Below are 19328 nucleotides of genomic sequence, written 5' to 3' on the forward strand. Positions count from 1 at the left end.
GTACACCCATTTCCATTACACCTGCCATTTTATAAGCTAATTTATCTGTCACCAGAAAAAGAAATATGGAAAGAATGCCTACAAGGTTTTAGCCTTTGCCATCACTCTGTCCTTGACATAGTCAAAAAAGTGAGACTAGCAACAACCAATGGCCAGTTCAAAATAAAGTTTCCCCAAAGTAAATTTCAAGTTTCTTCATTTAATATTCAAAGGTCTGAAGATGCTTTTCATGTGGCTGTTTTTAAAGTTTGATTCACAAAACAGAAATGAATCCTATCTCTGAGAAGTGCTATAGCTAAATTTATACTTTTATACTACACTGGTCAGATACAACATAGTGAAAAATATTATGAAAAAAAGTTATTCAGCTAGACACCAAACAAACCTTACTGCTATGATTACCCTTTCATCTAGCCTTCCACCAGAGTAATCAAGAAAATACTACCCAGGAGAGATTTTTCTGCTGCCCTCCTGGTTTGCTGTTGGATTAAGTTCAGTAACGATGGAAAGAGCTTTTGTAGTCACTATATTTAAGTATTCCCAAACTAAGAAATGTAACCTGGATAGTAGATGGTTATAGCTCTAACACCCTACTTAATCAAAACTAAGGAAATTTATGCTTTCTTCCTTTTGAACAAATTTATTTTACTTTTAATTCCAAGACCAATATTCCTTACAATTTGGTAAACTTTTAAAATAAAATTAAAAAACCTCCCTTAAAATCTTTCCTTCATCCTTATCAACATTTAAAATGGTTTTTCACTTGATTAATAACACATCTAAATTATAATCAAATAAATTTCAATTATACAACAAAGTTTAGAGTTAGTTGCCCCCTTTATGAAACCAAAAAAAAAAAAAGGTACACACAAAAAACAAGAGTTGAAGAATTTTTTTTCTCAAAGATTGGTATACAAAAATTATAATAGAATCTGCACTTACTCTTCACCCCTTTCTTCCCCTTTCGTTCCTTCTTGTACTGTTCCTTCAGTTTACTTATTAGTCCCTGGTCTACATCCCAAACCTCAGTAGGTGGGGAGAGGTCATCTTTATCTACATGCAGCATATTATTAAAAGAAAAAAAATCAGCAGTTGGCAATGCAAGCTGTTGGCAGTAAACTGTTATAGCTTTACATAATCATAATAAAAATGTATAACAGCATATACCCAAAATACTTTAAAGGTGCAGTTTCAGTTTTGGTATTCACAACTCAAATTCTAAATGCCCATCTCATAAGTTTCTAAACAGTTAATACTAACAGTTAAATGGTACTTCATTTCTATGAATCACAAATTTGAGGGTTATTATTCTTTCAATGACTAATATTCAACGGACTGACATTAGAAAACTAATGTTATACAAAATAGATCACTGCATCTTTATAAAAATGTTCATAAAAATTATTCAGCCAGCATCATAAAAGCAAATGAATGAATTACATGCGAACTACTCATAAGAGTGCAAGCTGGAAAGGTCAGTGCCATTTTATTGATGAAAATATTCATGCACCTTCTGTCACACTGTTTCTGCATGCACGGGATAACTATACTAATGGAGAGGCATTCTAGTCCAATATAATACATACATATAATTCCAAAATACAATGTCTCCAATAATACATACAAAGCATTCAGAGAATCCCACCTCGGCCCCCACCCCACCCAAATAGTTCAACATCTCATTACCTTCTTCCATTGGTCTACAACTAAGATTAGCAAAAAAACAAAAACAAAAACAAAAAAAAAAAAAACAAAAAACAAAACTCAAATTCCACTGAAGAATTTTTTGAGTTGATTTTTTTTAGGGTAAGATGAAAGCAGTGACAAGCATGGAGAAGTGAAAACATACATTGCTGTACATCTGCTAAAGATGAAACTTCAGCTATTTGAGCTGAATAACAAATCTATATTTATTTTAAGTAAATACTTGTGCCTGGAAAAATTTTACTCTCTAGTAAACTAGAAGAAAAACAATATTAAAATGAAGCAGAATAAAAATAAGTCTATTAGAATTACTTTAAGTATTAAGGGTTTTCTCTTCATTTGTTTAGTTTTAAAACAGCCATATTATTAGAAAGTTTAACATTCTATCATAGAGCAACAAACTAGGAGTTTCTATAACCATCCTACTAAAGAAAAACTATACCAAAACATATAGGCTAAGTTGATCAACAGGCTGACAGAATAGTAAGATTTTAGGAAAAACATACTTGCTAAATTTTTGATAACTCATTATATTCTACATCACAACTCTCAAAAAACTGCCTAGGCCTCACTGGCCTAATCCATACAGTGAATAGAAAAAAAGCCACCACCACCCCTTAAAGATTGCTATATGTAGTAAAAATAAGAAATCTTCATATTTGAATGTCATGTAGAAATTCACTTACTGTAACTTGAGCCTTTTTCTACTGTGTTATAACTTTCTCCCCTATGGGAGTACCTATGATCTTATGATCTTAGCAGTTAATAATAAAAAGCTAAATTCAAAGCTTTTAAGTCAATTTACCAACTTGAATTACTTAAAACTAGGTTGCTCAAAATGAAATTTATACATAAGATTATCTGTCAAATCTGCAAATTTTAATACTGTTTGTAATACTGTGGTAATACTGATTTAAAGACAAAATTCACTTTTTGTGTACTCTAGTCATGAAGTTTATTGAAAACTGCTGTACCAGAAATTATTCTGTGAACTCCATGAATACTCACAAAAAGAGATTTAAAGAATTAATCATTTGTATTCATCTTAATAAAGCTAGCAATTATTTTTAAAGGTGACCACTTAAACCAAATTAACACATTTTTAAACCTATAGAAAGAAAGAAAGAAAAAAGCTTAAGTGGTGTAAACTTTACACAGGTAATATCATAGGACAGAAGACTGTAGTAAGATAGTCAAATAGTTTTTTAAGAGACCTCAGAAAAAAAAAAAAGCTGTGAGTAACTCTAATTCAAGTAACAAAGGGTACTGGAGTGAAAAAGCAAAAGGAATGAAAAGGATAAGCCTAAGGAAAAAAACAAGTATTACTTGCAAGATAACCTAAAGTCTAGAAAACAAAGGTTAACTCAAAGCAGTGCAAAGAACAGGTTGGTGAATGCATATGTGCACAAAAAACATCCTGAAACTTGCCTGGTAATAACAGTTGGTTTGATATTGCTTATAAGAAATAGTTAAGAGCAAAAGGGAAGAGGCAGCATAATCTTCTACATATTAATTCTGTTTTATAAAAATCTAGGGGGGAAAAAATACCAAGAAATGAGGTTGAATCAGTTAGGGGAACTTTGTTTAAAAGAAAGCACAAATATGCATGCACAAAAAAATGACCCTTAACAACTCAAAACCACAAAAACATAAAACTCTACTATGGTAATTCTAACTATCAAAGCAGAGGAATTATATAATCTACTTAATGTAGTATAAAAATGTAACTAACCTCACTTTATGCAAATATTTAGTACTTTAATTATCCATTATACTTAAATACAAATATTCAGATACTAATTACATTTTATAGTTCTATAAATTTCTACAAATCACAGTTTCAAAGTAGAAGAGAAAATAATCAAATATGTTCAAAATGCCAAGTCTCCATGAGAGAAAGAGCAAAATTAGAAATGTTGACTAATATTTTTTATTATGAGAACTAAAAACTACCAAAATTAAACTCACACTACCTAATATAGATAACAGAAGAAAATAGGATTTAAAAGCTTCCTAAATAGTAGTGGCTTTATAGGATAAAGTATTCAAAATTAGATATATTTGAGCAGCTTTCTAATATTACAGAATATGAAATAACAGATTATCCATTGTGGGTGAGTACTGGGATAGGTTTCATTAGGATACATTAGTTATTAAAAAAAAAAAAAACAAAAGTCTTACTCCGTAACTTAGATCTCAAAAACCGCCACCTTCCCATTTGTAAATAAATTCAAATTTAAGCAAATGAGTTAAATAAAGGTGTGTTTGTATATCCATCCTCTTTGTTTTGGGAAAACTGAATATAGCACTGTTGAATAGAAATGAAAAATTCAGAAACACTGCATAGATCTTTGACACTTTTCATTTGTGAAGGAAAGAAACTGCCTAAACAATTTTGTTCTTTTCCTCCTTTAGGAAACTTAAAATGCTTTAAAGTTCAGTCTCATCTATAAGGAAAAGACTTTCAGTTACTTCCATTTACACAAAGAGAATCAGGTCACTCTCAAATAGTAAAAGCAAGTATTTTACAGTTATCATTCACTATTTAGGCCTGCTTTTGAAACTGCTCAAGAGCTAAAAGTCTTTGGACAGAAGGAACAATTGACTGCACACAATATGTATTTCATAATTAAAGAAATAATGCCGTTTTATATAAATTAAATTCCTGAAATTTTTGTATATTCTTCTAGCAGTTAAACTTCCAGCAATTTTAGGCAAAGCAAGTGGGAAGTGTGCCAAGATTTATCTATAGAGGTATTTGAAAACTACTGTGATTTTCTTTGGTGAAAATAATCTAAGCATTCATCAGTAAAGCCCCAATTAAATAATAGAACATACTGACAGAATATCAGGAAGCTATGAAGCTATTAAAAATGCTGTTACAGAAGATTAGGTGAAAAGGGTAGGTTATAATTTGGCACTCAGCAAAATCTTTTGTTAAGTAAAGATAGATATACATGTATGTTAACCATGATTCTCTTTACATAGTGGCATTATAGATTATTTTTAATTTCTTCTTCACAGGTATATGTGGGTTCTAAACCTCCTAAAATGCATGAGTTATGAAATAATTATATATTTATATAATTTAAATGTACTTATGTAATTATAAAATAACCTGAAAAAAGACAGTACTTTAGAAACTACTGGGGAAAAAAATTAGATATTTCCAACATTGAATGAGTTGCATAAAGAAGCTTAAAGAAAACTTTGATATTTTTATTAAAGTGTCTCCTGAGCAAGGCTAATTCTTAAGAAAAGTAAACTAGAATATAGCCATTTTCAAATAGTAAGTACAAAAAGGTATATTCCAAGTCTAGAAAGCAATTCTGAAGCTTTTTCCTATTTTCCATGAATGTGCCTCTTCTCTTTCCACTTAGAAGAGATTAAGTAAAAGTCTGAAACAATGCTTAAGAATTATAATCAATAAGAAAGCTGGTAACAAAATTCAGATTTTTAAGTACTTGAATTGTTATCAGGATAATAAATAATTTTATCACCTATTAGGTTTTGTTTCTCTTTCTATTAGCAAATTCAGTTTCAATACAAGAATGAGGCATTTTTAAATAACATATGATCCACATCACCAAAGTAGTTTTTAAGAAGCTAATGATAATTCCTTTTGTGAGTAACTAAGCAACTTTGGTGTTCCTTTGAAAGATGCATTAAGGTACAATTTATTAACCTTCTCCAATAAAGCTCTGTAATATAGTGTGAGTTCTACCTGCCAGATAACGTGCTGGTATTAAAAGCTGACTGAACAACAGAGTGGACCTCAGCTACTATCATAATATAATTATTATACTTTTATTTTTTAAATGGTTTTTAACACTGTATAAATACAACTGTTTTATTTTAGTTATGGGTGGATTATTATTAGCATTATGCGTCATTTCTAAAGGCTAGGCCCTGACATATACATCCTAAATATTATATGAATAAAGCTTAATACCCTCACTAAACATTGTTCAATGTAAAGCTCTAATTTAGGATTAGGAGCTCTATTACTTTCTAGCAATAAGTCAGGCAACATCATACGGGCATAATGGAAGAGTTAAATCTTTAAACCTAGATTTATTATCAAATTAAATGATGGGAATGTTTAAAACTACACACTTTTTTTAAATGTAAGAAGAAAGAAATTGGATTTCTTTCAACTTTAAATCAAAATAAATTTCAGAAGTCAAAATCCACCAAAAGACATACATCAAACAATAGTTTTGTCACAAATCTAAATAAATTGTTGCAAAATACCCTGAAATTATTAACACCACTTCCCCTTGCTCTTGTTTAACTGCCACCACACATTCAAATACTCACATTCCACATATAATACTTAATAGCAATGCATTTTTAAAAGCTATTCTCCCACCCCCACATTTCTTTATCACCTTACCCCATTCTGTGCCATCTCCTGAACTCCGTGCTTCTCCAGCTCCTTCACCATCCTCAGCAGTCACTAAAAAATCAAATTCTTTCAGTGCTTCCTCAGTATCAGGATCATCTGTTAGGTCAGCAGCTAAACCTTCATTACCTATCTGTAAATGGAACATAAGCCAAGAATTACTTTTATCCTAGATTTTAAAGGGATCCTTTATATGTTTTCAGACAATTATCTTTATATTTGCACTCCCATTTTTAAATTACTTACATATACAAAATTTTAGATTTTTCTACTTATTTCACCAATCCCAAATTACACTCTATATAAATGGTTCTTAACAGTGTCATGTGAAGATTACTGTAAGATGTGATGCAAGTAATGTGGTAGTAAAAAATGGTTAAGATACTATACTAATAAAAAATTAAGTTCTTTAATTATCATAGATTCACAATTACCCCTATTTATAGGCCTTTTCACTCACATTCTGGTACATTGTGTTAAACTGACTTCACTCACTGAGAACTGCATATGCAGTTAATAATTCACAAGGATATGGCATAGCTAATAAGGATTTTAACTGATCTTAAGTTAGTAGCTGTGATAATAACAGTGCTTTGCCTCCCAGGGGAAAAAAAAAAAAAAGAGAGAGAGATGGATCAAAATCTCCATTCACCCATGCTACACACATGAAATGTGACAGGAACACTGAAAACTGTTTTATAGCCTAGAAACTTTTCTTGACGAACAAGAACATTATTATAACATCCCAAGGAACAAAAACTTAACCTATGCACTTTTTTTAAAATACTTGAAATACTACACACTTTTTAAAATACTTGAAATACTATACACTACCATGATAATTCATAAATGGATCATCTAATCTGTGTATACTTTTATAACTAACCTACATCACTGATAAAATAGATAATCCAGTTTCTTAGGTTATGAACAGAAGTACATTTTTATTAATCCTTACCAAGAATGTGGACACATACATTTACAATCCACAGTTTACTCCCTCACCCAGAGTGGGAGTATCCCCATTGCAGCTTCACTTTATTACCTGTTTACTGAACATGAAGAGACAGACTTCAGCAGTAATTCTTAATTGTAGCAGGAGTGGAGAAGGGGTTCTGTTTTTTTTGTTTTTTTTTTTAAGTTTCAAATCACCAGACTAGTTCTATAAAAACCCCTTTTTGCTGTTTAGTGAATGATACAGCAAATAATAATTTCTACTATATGTGGATAATAATAACTGATAATACATAAAACTTTCAAGTGAGATGATAAAAAATAATCACTCTCAATGTAACTTAAGATATCTTGAAAATTTCTATTCCAAATACATGTGTATATTTGTTTTAGCTAATAAAAATTAAAACTTGAGTTCCTACTTTGTGTTTATTCAACCGATGTTTATCTTTTCCTTCTGGGATGCCTTCAATCATGTCATTTTCCTCTTCTTCATCACTGTCATCAGCATTTTCTAAAAAATTGAATGTCTCCAGAACATCACCAGAGGGCCTGTCAAAAGGGAAAAAGATGAATCCAAATATTCTAATAGTTAATTCTAACATTTCTTTCCGGTTCATATTTTAAAACAATACTTGAAAGTAGTATAGAGATTCCAATGACAATCTATTTATAATGCATTACCTAAGTATTTTATCCAAGAAAAGAATATTATGAAGAATATTTGTTTTCTGAATAAAGTAAAACTGACTGTTCCATTAAGTTTCTCCAATATTACTGACCAAAATACTTCGAGTAATTACTGTGTCAAAATCTTATAACAGACATTCAAATATGGTATTACATCTCAAAATGAAGCTATCATAAGCAAGAAACAAAAGCTTAGCATTTCTTATAGTTCTACAATCTCTTACAGCTTGGCCAAAATGTCTGAAGACTAAAATCTGCCCAGATTTAAAGTGGTGGGGTAAATCAGATATAAATATTCCAATAAACTTCACAGATTTTCTCACAGGATTCTTAATATACAAAAAAATACTTCCAAGTCTCTCAAAACCATCCATTTAATAGGTAATAAAGTTATCTATTTTTATCTACCTATGAAGTCACTTTTTAAACTATAATCTACGTTCCCACTATATACAAATAAGAGGTTTTGAAATAGCTGTTTAAATGTCTAGTGACAAAAGAGAACAGGGGATCCTTGGGTAGCTCAGCAGTTTAGCGCCTGCCTTCGGCCCAGGGCATGATCCTGGAGTCCCGGGATCTAGTCCCACATTGGGCTCCCTGCATGGAGCCTGCTTCTCCCTCTGCCTGTGTCTCTGCCTCTCTCTCTCTCTCTCTGTGTCTCTCATGAATAAAAAAATAAAATCTTAAAAAACAAGAGAACAGTGGCAATTTCAGCCCAACACAGACTCTCACAATAAGTCTCTCTGTTCTTCCATTAACTAGATGATGGAATTTGGCCAAGTCACTTAGACCTTTTATCCTCAATTTCTTTACCTATAAACTGTTTGGGTTGAACTAGATCTTTTGGTACCAAAAAGAATAACAATCTAAAATTTGGAGCTTTCTCACCTCCCTGATTGTTTCTAAGGACACAATACAATTCAAATTCAGACTTTTTTTTTTTTAAGCGAGGGGAGGGAGGGGCAGAGGGAGAGGGAAAGAGAGAATCTTAAGCAGGCTCCATGTCCAGTGAGGAACCCACCCCAATACAAGACTCAATTTCAGGACCCTGAGATCATGACCTGAGCAGAAATCAACAGAATACGTAGGCTCCTGGGTGGCTCATTTCACCCAGAGTCAGTGTCTGACTCTGGTATCAGCTTGGGTCATGATCTCAGGGTGGTGAGATCGAGCCCTGAGTCAGACTCCACATTAGTGTGGAATCTGTTTGGGATTCTCCCGTTCCCGCCCCCCCCCGTGCATACGTGCTCTTGCTTTCTCTCTCAAATAAAATAAAATCTTACTAAAAAAAACAAACAAAAAAAGTCAGATGCTTAACTAAGCCACCCAGGCACCCCAATTCAGACTATTTTTTAACATAGCATAGGATTTTAATAGGTCTATTATACTCTGCCTAATCCAGCTCATTGTTTAAGGACCTGCATCAAAATGGAATGTACAAAAAAAAAAAAAAAAAAAAAAAAAGGAATGTACAAAGAGATGATTTTCCCAAATACAAATTAGTAAAGACAAATTACCACAACAACACAATGCACATTTTCCAGTTCAACATTTATAATATGTAATAACATCTGGGGATTAAAAGACTGGGCAGCCCGGATGGCTCAGCAGTTTAACGCCTGCCTTCAGCCCAGGGCATGATCCTGGAGTCCTGGGATCGAGTTCTACGTCAGGCTCCCTGCATGGAGCCTGCTTCTCCCTCTGCCTCTGTCTCTGCCCGACCCCCCTCTCTGAGTCTCTCATGAATGAATGAATGAATAAATAGACAAAGATAATTGACAAAATTGGTACACTAATGACAGAAAAATAGAAAATAGTACATATAAGACATGATAATTCTGTTCTGAACTTCCACAAATAAAGTAGTACTGTCCCTTGGCTAGAAATGTCTCTCTCTAAAGTGAAACTCATGTTTTAGGTTTTAAAATTTGTATTTAATCACAGCAATACACATGGATGGCTTTAAAAAACAAATAGAATACAATCCCTAAAAGACAATGATTCAGACATCCCAAAATTAAAGACTTTGTTCTTTGAAAGACACTGTTAACAGAATTTAAAGAAAAGCCTATGAATTGGGAGAGAATATTTGCAAGTCACATATTTGATGAAGATAACCTGTATTCAGAACATATAAAGAACACTTAAAGGGCTAACAATTAACAAAAAAATAAAAAATGGCAACATTATTCATACACTGTATCAAAAGATATGTGGATGGTATAAACTGATGCTCAACATCATTAGTCTTTAAAAAAATGAAAATTAAAGCCACCATGGATTATTAAAAGTCTGAGACTTTACCCTTTTTTCATGCTAACAGGCTGTTTCTTTTGAGATGCTTCTTTTTAGCACTCATGATGATGGCCTTTGTATGGATTTTTAAAAATAATTTTATAATGAATGAATTTTTATAATGAATAAAGAATTCTTTTAATCTAGAAACATCCTTGGAAATTAACATTCTGTAAATGTATTTCAGAAAATTTTCTTTTATTGCTAATTTAATAATCTTTTCAAGACCATTTTGCCTGTTCTCTCTGAAACTCCTCACAGATGCTGGCCCTGCTGGACTGATTTTTGAATGTTCCTATCTTTTCAGTCCAATTTCCTCTTTTGTCCTTTGGTGGTGGGGGATGATTTTTCAACAGATTTTCCAACTGTTACATGGAAATTATTTCTATCACACCTTTTAATTTCTAACAGTACCTTTTTGATCTCTGATTGAACCTTTTAGAGCTTTTTAAATTTAAATTCAATTATCATATAGTGTATTATTAGTTTCAGAGGTAGAGTTCAGTGATTCATCAATCTTATATAATACCCAGTGCTCATTACATCACTTGCCCATCCTCCTTAATGTCTAACATTAAATAATATCCTATTTGTTTTGTAGAGGTATTATCTTCTCTCAGTCTTTTCAGAAGAGTCATTACAGTTTTGAAAAATCTTCTCCTGGGATCCCTGGGTGGCTCAGTGGTTTAGCATCTGCCTTTGGCCCAGGGCGCGATCCTAGAGTACCGGGATCGAGTCCCACGTCGGGCTCCCGGCATGGAGCCTACTTCTCCCTCCTCCTGTGTCTCTGCCTCTCTCTCTCTCTCTATCATAAATAAATAAATCTTAAAAAAAAAAAAAAAAAGAAAGAAAGAAAAATCTTCTCCCTATTTTCTCTGAGTTCTTTTTTGCCCCCTTGGTTCCTTGGTCACTAATTTCCATATTAAAGTCTTTTCTAAAATGTTCACCTTTAGAATGGAGCACTAAAAAGCTAACTGTATGCATGGGTGAGGCTTGCCAAGCAGCTGACTTCACTTCTGCATGACAGGACAGAGGCTCATCATTTTGCTGGCAGATCCCAATTGTCAGTATTATTAAGTCTTTTCTATTTTATGTGATAAATTTCAATATCCTAAGACCCACTGCCAATATACCAGAAGCCAAATACTAGAAGAAAACAGAGGATCTCACTGCTCAGCTGGAGATTTAGAAATTCTTCCAGTTTCCAGTTAAATAGATTCTATCTACTTAACTTCTATTAAGTAGAGTTGCTTTAGTTCTTAAGAAATCAGAAATCATGGTTCAACTTCACTAGAAAATATACCACCATAGGGCAGCCCAGGTGGCTCAGTGGTTTAGCGCTGCCTTTGGCCCAGGGCATGATCCTGGAGACCCGGGATCAAATTCCACGTCGGGCTCCCCGCATGGAGCCTGCTTCTCCCTCTGCCTCTCATGAATAAATAAATAAAATCTTAAGAAAATATACCACGATAGGTAGAGGGGTGTTCAGCTTGCTACACAGGATAAAAGGGGAGATCAAAATAAAATAAAATAAAATAAAAGGGGAGATCTGAGATATTATCTACCTCTTACATCCACCTTAAACCAATACTCCTATCATAACCCCCTCTAAACCCAATTCAGATGTATCTGATACCTCTAATTCCCTAGCCTTCATAGATTTGTTGGTCTTTTATGACTTTAATTGGCTTGTTCCTTTTATTATTGCTTCTGAATGCCCTTAGATTTATGGCATGGAATATTCCTCCATTTTCTTTCCAGCTTTCAAAATTGTTAAGTTGAATATACTATCTGATGGACAGTATATCCTCTCATTCTTCCTACATATTCAGTTTTTTGTTTTGTTTGGTTTGGTTTTTATGTGTGAATATGTCTTAAAAAGTCTCTGTCATTTTAACAGAGGTTCCAGAAGGCACACAATTAAAATGTGGCTTTAATCCATGAGGTTTAAGCAAAAGTCTTCGTCTATGGTATTTTATAACAGTTCTTTTTCTTTGCCAACTATTTATTTACTATCCTCTCTCACTCTAGAAAGAAAACTAACAGAATAAAAAAAAATTAGTATGTCTAGATGAAGAGAAAATAAAATGAAATCAAGGGTAAGGTTGGTAAGTAAAAAAGATGAAAGGGGGTGGGAGGTTGGAGAAGCATGTCTGCAGGGCACAAATATACCAAGATTCCAAGCATAGTGAAAAAAGAAAGGGAGCAACTACTGGAGGTTCAAAGGTAAATCAGATCAATTACTAAGAAGCAACAAAGCCTTTCTTAGTTATAAGATCTAAGAGAACTCTGTCTTCCTGTGAATCCTCATAAAGTAGACACTTTGTGACATGATGCATTATACATCCAAAACATCCCCCTATAATAAACCAACAAATACAAGAGGGACACTCACTCAGCACAATCTAGTAAACATTACTCTAGTAGGGTTACAATTCAAAGGATACCCAATACTCCATCATAGCTAGCACTATGTGCCAGGCATTGTTCTAAAAACGCTCCCTTATTAATTTACTTCTTCTTCATATTAACCCTATTATTACTATTTTACAAGTGAGCAAACTGAGGCACAGGCAGGTTAAGTACTTTGCCCAAAGTCATAGCTGGTAAGTGGTAAAGTCACAATTTAAACCTAGTTGGTCACTCTTCAGAACAGAGGCTATACTGCCTCTAAGAATATGATTTAAAATTTGCCATTCCTGTACTGTTAAACATTAAGATTGCTTCTTTTTACTATTATAAATAAGAACGTAATAAACATCCTTCTGCTAAAATCTCATCATGTTAGATCATTTCTCTCATTTCTAGGAGTTTTCAAAGGCCCAAATAATTAGTGAACCACACACCTGCATTAGTGCAGATTCAGACTATACAAGTATACTTACTAAGATGGAAATCAGCCTTGATTAAAAACAACTATTAGCTAAACATCTGTGAACACATGAATGGATAAAGAAAATGTGGTATATACTATATATACAATGGAATTATTATTCAGCCATAAAAAGAAGGAAAATTTGTCATATGCTACAACATTGCTGAACCTTCAAGACATTATGCTAAGTGAAATAAGGCAGTCAAAGGACCAACACCACATGATTCCACTTACATCAAGTATCTAAAACAGCCACTCATAGAAACAGAAAGTTGAATGGTGGTTGCCAGAGGATGGTAGGAGGAGGAAATAGGGAGTTGCTATTCAATGGGTATAGAGTTTTAGTCACGTAAGATGAAAAAGTTCTAGAGATGTACTTTACAACATTGTGCTTATAGTTAACAATGCTGCACTGTACACTTAAAAAATTGTTAAGAGGATAGATCTCATGTTATGTGTTTTTTGAAACACAACAGAAAAGAAACCTATTAAAGTTTTAATCTTGTAAAGGCAAGAAGCTTTACATGAAGATTAAGTCTGGTGCAGAGACTTAATTCAGACTCAGGTGTGCATTCCTCTAAATAGTATAAATTCTGTGAACTACTTAGCCTGATTAGCTGACAAGCTTAAAAATGCACAATACTTTTGTTTTTTCTCATATATCACAAAAATATCCTGCACTTCCTAAAAGCCAGAGTAAAGAAAATAAGAGCTCTATTTGATGTCAAATTTTATTGAAGAGATTTTATTTCTCAGAAATAAAAACCCTAAAGCAAAGGCTTATGTTAACTTGAAAATTTCAGTGCGTTTTATTTTTTTTAAGATTTTATTTATTTGTTCATGAGAGACAGAGAGAGAGATGCAGAGAGATAGGCAGAGGGAGAAGTCAGTTCCTATGTGGAACTCAATCCCGGACCCAAGATTAGGATCTGACCCAAAGGCAGATGCTCAACTGCTAAGCCACCCAGCCATCCCTCAGTACATGTTTTAAATAAAAGCATAATGTCATGATATAAAGCTATGGCATTAAATAATACTAGTTTATGAATTATACACATTATTCATTTCTGAAACTCTAAAGGAACTCAATAAACTTATCTATTTTTTCCATTCTTTTTCTTTTCTATGTCTTTCCAATCTTTTTTTTTTTTTTTTTTTTAAGATTTTATTTACTTATTCATGAGAGAGAGAGAGAGGCAGAGACACAGGCAGAGGGAGAAGCAGGCTCCATGCAGAAAGCCTGATGTGGGACTCGATCCCGGGACTCCAGGATCACGCCCTGGGCAAAGGCAGGCGCTAAATCAATGAGCCACCCAGAGATCCCCTCCAACCTATGTTTTCAAGGTGACCGTCTAGTAGTCTTAAAAAAAAAAAAAAGATTCTATCTGCCTATTATTAACTCCTTGCATTATCAAGTCTGTATTAACCAAAGGTACATCTGATAGACAAGAAACATCAAATATTGATGAAGACATGAAGAAATTACAGCTCATAAATTTCTGGTGGGAATGTAAACATAATTTAGCTACTTTGGAAAAGCATTTGGAAGTTCCTCGACAAAGTAAACCCAGAGGTACCATACGACTCAGCAATTTCATTCCTGGGTATATATACCCAAAGAATTGAAAACATATGTCCACATATACACCAATGTTCAAAGTAGCATCAGTCTCTATTTCAAAATGTAGAACCACTCCACACACCCATCAACTGGACAAGGAATAGATAAACAAAATGTGATATATCCATAAAAAAATATTATTTGGCAATAAAAAGGAATTTTGGATAAAGCTTAAAAAATATGAAGCTAAAGTAAGGTGAAGAAGCCACTCACAAAATAACCATTTATGTGAAATGTTCAGAATAGGGGCACCTGGTGGCTCAGTCAGTTACGTGTCTACCTTCAGCTCAGGTGGTGATCCCAAGGGCCAGCGGCAGGCTCCCTGTTGCAGGGGAGGGGGTCTGCTTCTCCCCCTCTCCTTCTGCCTCTGCCCCTCTTCCTGCTCGTGCCTTGTCTCTCTCAAATAAATAAAATCCCTTTTTTTTTAAAGGAATGTTCAGAATAGGGACTCTATAGAAATATAGACTTTTGCCAACCACTGTTGCTTAGGGTTGGGTGTGAAAGGAGTGGAGGGGGCAATGGGGAGTAATGGCTAAGGAGTATGGGGTTCCTTTTGGGGATAATGAATAATTTCAAAACTAAGACTGTGGTGATGGCTGAGTGACTCTGAACATCCTGAAAACAAACCATATACTTTAAATGGCGGCAATGTATAGTATTTGAATTTTATCTCAGTAATGACATTAAATTTTAAAAAGTATAAATCGAGGCTTTCTGAACAGAAACATAACACAAAATCTTGTTTCTTTCACAAATAAGCCATTGCTAGTTAGAGAATACCATTATAATTTACTGAAAATACCCTAGCAAAAATTTAATAATCAGAATGTTAAAATAGCTCTGAACTACATGACATTACTCTCAAATTGAAATTTAAATTTTGCACCTATTTCAGATCTATACCCATTCTCTTGGTATCAAAACTTTAGATCAATTTAAAAAGCACCTAAACAGAAAATTTATTTGCCCACGGTACCATGTAGGAGGGAAAAAGTATTTAAATCTGAACTCTATCTGCTTTAAAAATTATTAACAGTAATAACAGAAGTAAAGAGATTCAGAGTACCTATTATATAAACAATGTTAACCTATAAGTACAGATCATACCTTTTGATTTCTTGTCCTTTTTGCTTGGGAGATTCACCTCCATTCAGGATCTGTTCTAAGTTCTTTGTTTCTACTGATCCATTTGGTTCTGAACTGGATAGTCCAAGTAATGACCTTACCCGCTGAGACCGTACATCTAATATTGTATCTGTATAACCTACTTCCTGAAGATATCTATAAGAGAAAATTTCAAATATTAAATTTCATATATTTATACTTGCCAACTTGTAGACTGGTGACAACACTAACACAGCAGTTGAAGAGAATAAACATGAGAAAAATAAGATAATAGTCTTAGACACCTGGTACACAAACATGGTAGCAGAATGAAAGAAGATATAAGAATTTTAGAAAACTTTCAGGTTTCTAGCTTACATGATGGTTCTATTCAATGAAATGAAGAATAAAGGGTCCAAATCTGGTTTATATAGTACATATCAAATAATCATATAGTATCTATGAAAGATACTACAACATGTATTAGGCACAATAGTAAGATAGGTCAAAGCTCAGAAGAGAACTGGACTCAATATATATATTTGGGAGTCATCAGTGTTTGACAGTATTTAAAGCCATAGATTTAAAAGAAGTTACCCTGAGAAAAAGCTCTAGAACAGAAAGCCTGGGGACACAGACATCTAGAGGGCTAGAAAAATAAGAGGAAATCAAAGAAAATTAAAAGAAAGCACTTGAGAAATAAGGGTGAGAAATGACAGTGCAGAGAAAGAAAAAAGAGCTCAAAAACGAAAGAATAATGTCAAATGTTTCCAAACGATCAAATAGGAACAAAAAAAGCCTTTTAAATGTGTTTGTGAGTAGCTTCAGTGGAGTATCAAAATGGAAAACAGAGTACACAGGTGAGAAATGAACAAGGAAGACTACAGAGATAAACTACTCTCAGAGAAAGATGTGGAGTGACAAGAGTATTATTCAAGGCAATTACATTAGGCTTTTATAAAAGAAATATTGTACAACTGATTTCTCTATAGCTATTGCACTCTTCTAAAACCTGCAATTCTCTTTTTAGGGAAAAAAATGCCATCACACTCTAACCATGTGGTCTGAAATCTCATACATCCCTGGTAAAAAGAACTGACTGACTCATGGGCATTTATTTGATCAAGTTAAGCCAATTTTTACTAAAACATGGAGTCCCCTGTCATCTTGAGAAAAGTGGTTTTCAATAGAAAAGATTAAAACTGATATACAGAGGAGCAGAAAACCAGAGAATAAGAACATAATCCTGAATGTTTCCATTCCCTGGCCAAATCCTCAAGTATATGTCAACTCTTGTTTTTCGGAGACTCAGTTATTTATTATTTAGCACTTGCCTCAATTCCACTTCTACCTGAGCATCCTTCCAAAGAATAATGTTTTACTAAAGCTTGTGCAAATTTTAGTCACTACGAGTTTGGATTGATAGTTTCAAGAGTTTGAATGAAACATCAGAAACTAGAGTAAGAAATACGAGGTTTAAATACATCTATAGAAAGGAAAACAAAAAGTTAAGGGAGTTCTCACCTGACAGCCTTCATATTTTCAGTGAAGTAGAACCTGAGGGTGCTCTAATGAGTAAGGGAGAATGGGCTGAGATATGGTAAAAGTTTAGAGTATCATCTACTGAGGGCAATGGTAGCAGGAGATGACCAGGGTTATGGAGAAAGACTCTCTATAATGTTTGTACCAGAAACCATGAACATGTAGTAGTGTTCAGAGGATTCTGTGATTTTTTTTCCAAGATTTAATTAGAAATAAAAGCAGGAGACAGCAAGACTAAATTAGGGCTCGGATACTGCAGGTATAGTAAAATGACTTGTAGGAGAGGAGTAAGAGAGGGCAGCAAGAAAGCTAAGGGTACTATTAAAAGGGTGATGGATCATGGGGTCTAAGCTTGAGTTAGGTAAATAAAAACAAGAAAAACCCATATCAAAAAAGAAATAAAACAAAACTAACCAGAGCTAAAGAAGCTAAAGGGGAAAATAGAGGATGTAAAGATCTAGGTAAGGTCAGAGAGTAAATAACATGGGAAATGGGGTGGAAAAGGTGGAATATAAGGTAATTGTTGGATCATGGAATATTCCAGAGTAGGATAGTTCTAGGTAGTAATAAAATCAAGGGTCTGACCACATTTCACTGGGTTATTGAAGTGAAGCTAAAGATGTATAGAGTTGAAAAGAGTGAATAATTGTAAATTACCCAGAATATCAGTTTGTGTATCAAAGCTTTAAAAATATAAGGGGAGAAACAAACAGATAAAAGACAATAAGTAAGATATGCCACACCATTACTTCTAATACAGCAAAGAATTCAAACATCACAGAGATCCTCAAAAATTCAATTAAAAGTAGGATTTGGCAAGCTAAATGAAAGGTTTCAAATAACCAGTTAAATTCCTGTATAAACCAGTCATACTCCTAAACAAACCCAAGTATGTGAATTCTACAATGATGGGAATGAGAGTATCCACAAGTATGAACTGTATTGTTTTTGTTCTGGCCTTCCAGTCATCCAGTTTTTATGACATTCTATTCTACAAATAAAAAAACATCATCCTGAGCAGTGTTCAAAGGAACATTCAGAGAAGACAAACTTTAAAAAGATCCAAAAGTCTAATAAAGAAAGCAATATGAAAACTCTACACTGTTCTATCAAATATTTTTTTCCTTGCAAAGTGACTGATTATAAGCACTTTCATGCCTAGATCCTTCTAGAAAACTGAAAATGAACCATTACTTACTGTCTTAACAGCTGTCTGCCTTGCTTCCACGTTAACTGGCTATTCTGAGGTGCCGTGGGAGCTTCTGTGTCTTTGGTTTCTTCTAAAAATTAACACATACACACACACACAGACAATTTCATACTCATTATTTCAACTCTTGAAAATATTGCCCAAGTTCTCTCAGGGATAAATTCCCACAAAATATAACTACGTATTCTATAAAGGACAGAAGTAAATTAACAACTATTCAGTATTTACTGTGAGTCACTAATTTTAAATGTGTCTATCCCAATAACAACCCTCCTTGTTTCAAAATTGGGAAAATCCAAGAGTAAACATTAACTATTCTACTAAGGATTCAAAAACCAGAAGACTAGACTTTGAAAAGGTTTTTTTTTTTTTGAACTAACAGAATTCTGCTGGGTTGAATGCTTTTCAAAAGTAAAAAGTATTAATCAGCACTTAAGACACACTATATATATAAAACTCCTGAATAACTTAATTTTGAGTCTAAGTCTGTAACATAACACTTTATGTAATCAATTTCATTTTTAGAACTAAAACTTAAACCAGAAAATGGTTTCTACTACAAGTAAAAAGTCATATTTTATTCTCAAATAAAAGTATATGCATTAAGAGAGTTTAATAAATTACAGGGGTGCCTCAGACGTTAAGTGTCCAACTCTTGATTTTGGCTCAGGTCATGACCTCAGAGGCATGAGATCGAGCCCCACATCAGGCTCCACACTCAGCAAGGAGTCTGCTTCTATCCTTCTCTCTCCCCCTTTGGCCCCTCTCCTCACTCTCTAATAACTAAATAAATCTTTAGAAAAAAAATACTATAATCTGAGGTGAGTCAAACTCTCTGTAAGTATCCCTAGAGAGATTTAAAACTATGTATCAGCACTAATGATATTATAGAAACATTTTCCTATAAATTCACAGTATGAAAATAAAG

The 19328-nt window shown here is 33.5% G+C and overlaps 1 protein-coding gene across 7 annotated transcripts in view; it reads right to left on the minus strand.

Annotated features, from left to right (window-relative positions):
* STRN3 (striatin 3) overlaps positions 1-19328 on the minus strand; it is a 112682-nt gene that overhangs the window by 31600 nt on the left and 61754 nt on the right. For 5 of the 7 annotated variants that reach the window (XR_013385948.1, XM_077908918.1, XM_077908913.1 and 2 more), the window contains 5 exons: positions 18389-18470; positions 15652-15825; positions 7486-7615; positions 6101-6242; positions 943-1053 (listed from right to left, as the gene is read on the minus strand). Coding sequence is in view for 6 of the 7 variants with exons in the window: in XM_077908918.1 (XP_077765044.1) it covers positions 943-1053; positions 6101-6242; positions 7486-7615; positions 15652-15825; positions 18389-18470 (639 nt within the window). In the remaining variant the exon portion in view is untranslated. The remainder of the gene's footprint in view (positions 1-942; positions 1054-6100; positions 6243-7485; positions 7616-15651; positions 15826-18388; positions 18471-19328) is intronic. The other 2 variants (XM_077908915.1, XM_077908917.1) reach the window with 1 other exon arrangement.

The sequence above is a fragment of the Canis aureus genome, chromosome 9, assembly GCF_053574225.1.
Source record: "Canis aureus isolate CA01 chromosome 9, VMU_Caureus_v.1.0, whole genome shotgun sequence".
Lineage (NCBI taxonomy): Eukaryota > Metazoa > Chordata > Mammalia > Carnivora > Canidae > Canis > Canis aureus.